At 51.0% G+C, this 8,836-nt stretch overlaps 1 protein-coding gene across 1 annotated transcript; it reads left to right on the top strand.

Moving 5' to 3' along the window:
• Nucleotides 1-1,259: 1,259 nt before the first annotated feature.
• On the top strand, nucleotides 1,260-6,945 carry LOC106026079 (uncharacterized). Its single transcript, XM_063244511.1, is given in 2 exon segments — nucleotides 1,260-3,341; nucleotides 3,378-6,945. Coding segments are annotated over 2 exon segments (5,112 nt in total). The 5' UTR covers nucleotides 1,260-1,797.
• Nucleotides 6,946-8,836: the final 1,891 nt, after the last annotated feature.

The following is an 8,836-nucleotide window of genomic DNA, read 5'->3' as shown; positions in this document are numbered from 1 at the left end:
TGGCAACCACAAGCCTGTGGATTTCTGTGAACAGTTTCAGCCCAACTCTGCAGCTCTCCACCTCATACAACCACAGCCATTCCAATCATGCAGTATTTGATTCACCTCTCTAAGTTGCCCCCAAAATTTCTTTGAAGTTGTGGTGATCAAGCAAATTTGACATATTTTGACAAGTGGAGGGAAGTAATTGGCTCTGTCTTTAGCTCTGTTTGTGGTACATGGGGTCCAAACTTGACTATCCCAGTCTATTCAAATTTCAAACTTAGAAAGCCAAAAGTTTCTGGGCAGGAAAGAAAATGCCACAATGATTTCGGTTCTGCCGAGTTTCTGGTGGCTTGGGAAGGAAACCTGCAAACCATACATGCAATCTCTGCTGGATTACTGCCACCATGGTAGTATCAGTTAGCACTAAAAGCCAGCAACCAGAAGATGACTCCCAAAATGAAAGTGAATCCTTGCAGTGCATGAATATTTGGAGTGCCTGCTTCAACTATCCAGCTTCCTCGGAGTTCACATGTCTGCAATCGCTATTTCAAGGAGTTCTGCAGCCATTCCAGCATAACCCTGAACACTGTGAGAGTCGACCCCCCTGCTACAACCCCCTCCCCAGAGCGGGGGAATGAAAGGGTTAACTCCCTAACTCTCGAGAGCGGGGAATGAAAGGGCTAACTCCCTAACTCCCCAGAGCGGGGGAATGAAAGGGTTAACTCCCTAACTCCCCAGAGCGGGGAATGAAAGGGCTAACTCCCTAACTCCCCAGAGCGGGGGAATGAAAGGGTTAACTCCCTAACTCCCCAGAGCGGGGAATGAAAGGGCTAACTCTCTGACTCCCCAGAGCTATCAGAACAGAGCAGTAAAGAATGCTTCACTCCCTAAACCTTTCCCAGGAGATAATCAGAGCAGGGCCAAAGGGAATGTCTCTGCTAGTCATTAACCACCAGATGTTCTGTTCTCTGTAAAGATAGAGATAAGCAAAAAAATGTACTGTATAAACAGGACCAGGGGGCACCTGGCACTCTAAGGTCAACCCAAGACCCTCGGTCTCCATAGTTATTTAGCCCCAGACCCTCAAATCAGCATTAGCCAGGTCCTGCGCCGCTCAGAATTAACCAATGCGATTTGCTTCTGTAAACTTGCTTGCCTCCTGCGTGTACCTTTAAAAACCCTGCACAAATTCCCCTCGGGGCCCCTCTGCACACGTTTGCCTGAGGGACCCCATGCACATGGAAATAAACTTTCTTTTCCTCACCAAGAGCTGAGTCCTTGGGGTCTCTTTCCCTGCGGCGTTGGCCCTAACATCGTGGAGGCGCCAGCGAGATTAGCACGTCTCACGGGAGGTGACCCCAACGGCTCTACGGGTGAGTACGACTGGTCGCTTTTCATACCACCGGTGTTTACGCCCCGAGCCATACGGCTCCGATCTAGGGGCAATTTTTGTTATCTGTTTCGTACTCTGTTCCCTGGTGACTGGGGGACGCCCCACACGGTTTCCGTGGTTCACCGTCTGCGATAGGGTCTCCCTATCGATCTGGGGGATTTCGATTCCCAATCTGTGGTCCGTCTGGGCCAATCTGGAGACACCCTTTGAGGTGACTCATCTGGGGGATTTCGATTCCCAGTCTGTGGTCCGCCCGGGCCAATCTGGAGACACCCTGTAAGGTGTCTCATTTGGAGTGAAACTGATGCGTATGCATGTGAATGAAGTGGCCGGCCTGATTGTTTTGTGTGTCGTGGGTGCTGTGTTAGGTTATTTGTTGTACCGCGCTTGCGTTAACCGCCCTGTGACAATAGAACGTCATGGGACAGTCGACCTCATCCCCATTGTCCCTCACCCTCGACCATTGGTCGGAGGTGCGGAAGAGGGCTCACGATCTCTCCTTGCAGGTCAAGAAGAGTAAGTGGCAGGATTTCTGCTCGACTGAGTGGCCTGCTTTCTCTGTGGGGTGGCCACCAGAGGGGACTTTTCATCTGCCCCTCATTCTAGCAGTTAAGGACGTCATCTTCCGCCCCGGACAAAGGGGGCACCCTGATCAAGTCGCTTACATCCTGGTATGGCAGGACCTCAGGGAGGAACCCCCATTATGGGTAAAATCCTTTCTTCCCCCTTCTGACTCATCTGTACCAAAGCTTTTAGCTCTGAAAGGACCTCCCACTTCGGCTCCGGTCCTGCCCGAGTCTCAGCCTGATCTACCCTTACTCGACTATGACCAGCCTCCTCCTTCCCAGCCGACTCAACCTCCTCCGTACCCACTCTCTCCTCCAGCCTCCTCGTCCGAATCGAGTGCTGCTTCTCCGTCAGCCCCCTCTTCACCTGAGCTAAATTCCTCTTCTCCTCCGGTACCCACGTCCCCTCTATATCCCCCACTCCCTGCGATGGCTTGCCCCGAGCCCACACCTCCGGGGCCCACGGGCCCAGCCCAGAACACTCGGAGCAAGCTACGGCTTGAGGATCCAGTCGTTGCCCTCCCTCTCCGTCCCTATGGGCCCATGATAGACGATGGGACAGATGGAGGGCAGATGCCCGCTTTACAGTACTGGCCTTTTTCTACCTCAGATCTCTATAACTGGAAAAACAATAACCCTCCTTTTTCTGATGATCCTTCTAAGCTAACAGGTCTAATGGATTCTGTTATGTTCTCCCACCAACCCACATGGGACGACTGTCAACAGCTCCTAGGGGTCCTGTTCACCACCGAGGAAAGAGACCGCATCCTCCTGGAAGCCCGGAAAGCTGTTCCCGGAGAGGATGGCAGACCCACCCAGAGACCAGACCGGATCGATGACTTCTTCCCCTTAAAGCGCCCCAACTGGGACCCCAACTCACCTGCTGGTAGGCAGCATCTTTCTATCTATCGCCAGACTCTAATGGCAGGTCTCCGGGCGGCCGCAAGGCGCCCCACTAATCTGGCCAAGGTAAGAGAAGTTACCCAAGGACCTACTGAGACTCCCTCAGTTTTTCTAGAACGCCTGATGGAAGCTTACCGGCGATATACGCCTTTTAACCCTGAGGAGGAAGGCCAAAAAGGCTCGATAGCTATGGCCTTTATAGGACAATCGGCCCCTGATATAAGACGTAAGCTCCAAAGGCTAGATGGTCTCCAAGACCTGACTCTGAGGGATCTTGTTAAGGAAGCTGAAAAGGTCTACTATAAGCGGGAGACAGAGGAAGAGAAAGAGTTAGCTAGGGACAAAAGACGAAACAAGGAATTAACTAAGATGTTGGCCACAGTTATTCAGGGAAAACCTGAGCCAGGAAAGGGAAAGCCCACTCGCCCTCCATTAGACCCTGATCAATGTGCATATTGTAAGGAAAAAGGACACCTGATCAAAGACTGTGAAAAGTTAAAAAAGAAACGGGCCAAAGAAGAACGAGAAAGACAGTCCTCACAGCGATCCCGAGCCCCCATGCTCACCCTAGATGAAGAAGACTAGGGACTTCGGGGCTCGGATCCCCTCCCCGAGCTCAGGGTAATGTTTAAAGTGGAGGGGACTCCCGTGGAATTCGAGGTCGATACGGGAGCTGTTTATTCGGCCTTACAAGCCCCCTTAGGGGCCCTTTCAACTAAGAAATCATTAGTTCAAGGGGCTAACGGGAGCAAATATCGCTCGTGGACCACTGAGCGCACAGTTGACTTAGGCAAGGGAAAAGTAAAACACTCCTTTCTGGTTATTCCCGAATGTCCTGCTCCCCTCCTGGGACGGGACTTATTAACCAAACTGGGGGCAAAGATTTCCTTTGAGCCCCAAGGACCTCAAGTGACATTCCGTAACCCAAAGGTTGGGCAACCTATGGTTACGGTGTTATCCCTAAAACTGGAAGATGAATATAGGCTCTACGACCACCAGGATCCCCAGCCTATCGCCCCAGCCTGGTTAACTGATTTTAAAGAATCCTGGGCCGAGACGGCTGGACTCGGGCTGGCAAGCCAGCAACCGCCTGTAGTGGTTACTTTAAAAACCACTGCCTCCCCTATTCGGGTCAAGCAATATCCCATTAATAGAGAAGCTCACCTAGGGATTAAGGTGCACATACAGAGACTTTTAGACCAAGGGGTATTAACTCCTTGTCGGTCTGCATGGAATACTCCGTTACTCCCGGTCAAAAAGCCCGGGACGAATGACTACAGACCGGTACAGGACCTAAGGGAGGTCAATAGCAGGGTAGAAGACATTCACCCCACCGTACCCAATCCCTATAATCTCCTCAGCGGGTTAAATCCGTCAAGGACTTGGTATACTGTTCTGGATTTAAAGGATGCCTTTTTCTGTTTGCCTTTACACAAAGATAGCCAGCCCTTATTTGCATTTGAATGGACGGACCCTGAGACTGGGTCCGCCGGACAACTAACCTGGACGCGTCTCCCACAGGGCTTCAAAAACAGCCCAACCATCTTTGATGAAGCCCTACATAAGGATTTAGCCCCCTTTCGGGCTCAACACCCAAGCCTCACCCTTCTTCAATATGTAGATGACTTGCTGCTGGCTGCGGACTCTGAGGGTGACTGCACAAGCGGAACTCAGGACCTTTTATGTGAGTTGGCTATCCTGGGGTATAGGGCATCAGCAAAAAAGGCTCAAATTTGTAAGCGAGAGGTAATTTTTCTGGGCTACTCCTTAAAAGGGGGACAAAGGTGGCTCACTGAGGCCAGAAAACAGACTGTGGTCCAGATTCCCCCTCCAAAGAGTCAAAAACAATTACGAGAGTTCCTGGGCACTGCGGGGTTCTGCCGGTTATGGATCCCCGGATTCGCAACTTTGGCAGCTCCCCTATATCCGTTACTGAAGGGGGGATCTCCCTTTATCTGGAAAAAAGATCACCAGCAGGCCTTTGATGCCATCAAGCGGGCTCTCCTGTCCGCTCCGGCCCTGGCTCTTCCTAATGTGGATAAGCCCTTTACTCTCTTCATGGAAGAAAAAAAAGGAATGGCGAGAGGAGTGCTGACCCAGGCCTTTGGGCCATGGAGGCGTCCGGTGGCTTACCTCTCAAAAAGACTGGACACTGTGGCAAGCGGGTGGCCACCCTGCCTAAAGGCCATCGCAGCAGCTGCCTTGCTCATTAAAGACGCTGACAAATTGACTTTGGGACAGAAAATAACAATCATTGCCCCGCACACGCTAGAAAGCATCATCCGCCAGCCTCCAGACAGGTGGCTCTCAAATGCCAGAGTTACTCATTATCAGAGCCTCTTGCTCAACAAGGACAAGATAACTTTTGGACCCCCGGTGACTCTCAACCCGGCGACTCTGCTGCCGGAAGAAGCTTCGGAACCCGTCCTCCATACCTGCCAGGACGTCTTGGCAGAAGAGGCCGGAGTACGACCGGACTTATTGGATTGCCCCCTACCCAATGCAGAGGTGACCTACTTCACTGACGGGAGTAGCTTTTTGATTCAAGGTAAGCGGTATGCGGGGGCGGCTGTGACTGATTATTCCAATGTTATATGGACAGCCAGACTAGAGGACAGGTCCTCGGCCCAAAAGGCCGAACTGATTGCTTTGACTAAGGCTCTGGAGCTCGCTAAAGGAAAGCGAGCGAACATTTACACGGATAGCCGATATGCTTTTGCAACGGCCCACATCCACGGGGCCATATACCGCCAGCGGGGGCTTCTGACCTCCGCAGGAAAAAAAATAAAACACAAACAGGAAATCCTCCAGTTGCTCGCTGCAGTTATGTTGCCCCGGAAGGTGGCGATAATACACTGTAACAGCCACCAGAAAGGGACTGATCCCGTCACAAGGGGAAACAACCTGGCCGATCAGGCAGCAAAATCTGCAGCCTTGGGAGACTCACAGATGTTGGTGACTGATGTCAAAGATTCTCCTCAAAAGGAGAAAGCTCAGATTAACCAAACCCCTGAAACACCTGATTTGACTGCTTACATACAACAGGCCCACCGGCTCACTCATTTGGGAGCTAAAAAGCTAAGCCTACTGGCCCAACGCCAAGACTTCCCAGGGGCATCCCCCACTGCCATACGTCAGGTCGCCAATCGGGTGGTGGCTAATTGTGAGGCATGTCAATTGACCAATGCCTACCCTGCCAAGCTGGCCCCCGGCAAAAGGCTACACGGCACCAGACCTGGACAATACTGGGAAGTGGACTTTACAGAAGTTAAGCCTGCCCGATGCGGACTAAAATATCTGCTAGTTTTTGTAGACACCTTTTCTGGATGGACTGAGGCTTTTCCTACCAAAAAGGAAACCGCTGCCGTGGTAACTAAAAAATTGATGGAAGAAATATTTCCCCGGTTCGGATTGCCAAAGGTAATAGGGTCTGATAATGGACCGGCGTTTGTGGCTAAGGTAAGTCAGGGACTGGCCAACATATTGGGGATTGATTGGAAATTACATTGTGCTTATAGACCCCAAAGTTCAGGACAGGTAGAGAGAATGAATAAAACCATTAAAGAGACCCTCACTAAATTGGCTCATGAGACTGGCTTAAAAGATTGGACGATGCTCCTGCCGTATGCCCTTTTTCGCGCGCGAAACACCCCGTCTACCAAACCCCCTAACCTTACTCCCTTCGAAATCCTTTTTGGCACTCCACCCCCCATTCGAGATCTCACTCCCTTAACTGAGCATGCTGCCTTGTTGCCAACCTCCCTGTCTGACAGGCTCATCGCCCTTGACAACCTGCAGAGGGACGTGTGGACGCAGCTAGCCTCGGCCTATGCTCCCAGTGAGTTCCCCGCGCCACATCCGTACCAGGTGGGAAACTTTGTGTTCGTCCGGCGCCACCAACAAGAGACTCTACAGCCTCGCTGGAAAGGACCATACCAGGTCCTATTGACTACTCCTACAGCGGTAAAGGTTGACGGAGTCGCCTCTTGGATCCACGCGTCACATCTAAAGCCTGCCTCGGCACCAGTGGACGGCTCCTGGGAACTCAAACGGTCTGATAACCCCCTAAAGCTAAAGTTGCGCCGAAGGACCCCCTGAGATTATTCAGAGTACTACCCTTATGTGTCCCTCTAAGATGACCCGTATGGGACCCCAGACTTTAACCCTCCGGGCTCTAATGGGATTACTTATATTAATAATCCCCACTGTAGCTAGCCCCCATCGCCCCTGGAAATGGTCGTTAATACGATGGGGGGACTCACGTGTGGGTAGCACCTGGGAAGGATCAGGAAGTCCAAGGTTTGCGCCCACACCCTGTTGGTTCTTTCCAGGGCTCCAATGTCCCAAACAAAGTCATTTTTATCTTTGTCCCGCACCAACCGGGAGTAGATCATATTGTAATTCCCCAGGAGAATATTTTTGTGCTTATTGGGGCTGTGAAACCGCTGCAACAGGGTGGCAACCCGCCTTCCCCGATAAACACCTTAAAATGACATGGGGGCCGCCGGGATGCAGCCTAGATAACTACCCACCGGCCGGTCAGAGATCCTGTCAGGTTCTAAATATCACTGTCACCACTCCTGAGGACCCAGGTTGGCTGACAGGACGCACCTGGGGACTTCGAGTCTATAAACCAGGTAAAGACAGGGGAAGCCTTATTCTCATAAAAAAGGTTCCCCTGCAGGCCCCATTTGTGCCCATAGGCCCAAACTTTACTCTAAAGCCAAAATATAATCAGCCTACTATAGATCCTGTTACTACTGTTCAAACAACCATAGTAAGTCCCTCAGCCATAACAGTTTCTCAAGCTCCGCTACTCCAGACAGATCACGTACCTGTCCCTCAATATTCACATTCTAACCTACTCAGTTTGATTAAAGGAGCATACATGGCTTTAAATCATACCCGACCTGATCTCCCCCAATCCTGTTGGCTATGTCTAAGTCCTAATCCCCCGTATTATGAGGGAACCGCTCTGAATGACTCTTATACACTAACCCCCAACCCCGGCCAATGCGATTGGAATCAAGTATACCACACTCTCCCCCTTCCTGGCCTCGCTGGTCAAGGAACTTGTATAGGAGCAGTTGATAACTGGCCAACAAGCTTGCGACATCTTTGCCTCACACACACTAATTCCTTTCCCAAAGATCAGTACCTCGTCCCTCCTGCTGGAGCCTTTTGGCTATGTACCAATGGGCTCACTCCTTGTGTCTCCACTAACGTCCTCCTTGCAGACAGCAGCTCCTGCATCCTTATAGACCTTATGCCACGCATTAAATATCTCCCCCCTAACACGCTCCCCCTCATGGGAGGTCGATATAAACGAGAACCTGTCTCCCTGACCCTAGCAGTCCTATTGGGGATAGGTGTGGCGGGGGGAATAGGAACTGGCGCAGCAGCCCTCATTACTGGGCATCAGTCTCGCCAAGAGCTTCTTACAGTAGTAAACCAAGATTTACAGGCCTTAGAAACTTCTATAACTGCGTTACAACAATCTCTCTCGTCTCTATCTGAAGTAGTGTTACAGAACAGAAGAGGCTTAGATCTTCTATTTTTAAAAGAAGGCGGTCTCTGCGCTGCACTTAGAGAAGAATGTTGTTTCTACACTGATCATACTGGGATTGTAAAAGACGCAATGGAAAAGCTGAGAGAGAGAATCAAATCTCGAGAGCCCCCTTCAAGTGAAGCCAAAATGTTTTCCTTCTGGGAATCAATCCTGCCCTATGTTCTCCCTTTACTGGGACCCCTGGCCGGATTCATTATAGTCATGGCTATAGCCCCTTGCCTCATTAACCGAGTAACCCAATTTGTGAGGGCTCAGATCTCTCAGGTAAAAGTTATGGTGCTACGTCAACAATATGACCCCTTACCTATACAGGACCTTTAGGATTAAAAGTCATTGGGAAAAAAATAAAAGGGGGGAATGTGAGAGTCGACCCCCCTGCTACAACCCCCTCCCCAGAGCAGGGGAATGAAAGGGTTAACT

The sequence above is a fragment of the Cavia porcellus genome, unplaced genomic scaffold (assembly GCF_034190915.1).
Source record: "Cavia porcellus strain 051 isolate PalLab524CR breed Dunkin Hartley unplaced genomic scaffold, mCavPor4.1 scaffold_82, whole genome shotgun sequence".
In the NCBI taxonomy this organism is placed as follows: Eukaryota; Metazoa; Chordata; class Mammalia; order Rodentia; family Caviidae; genus Cavia; species Cavia porcellus.
Note: the sequence above shows the minus strand (reverse complement) of the source record. Positions and strands in the feature narration are given on the sequence as shown.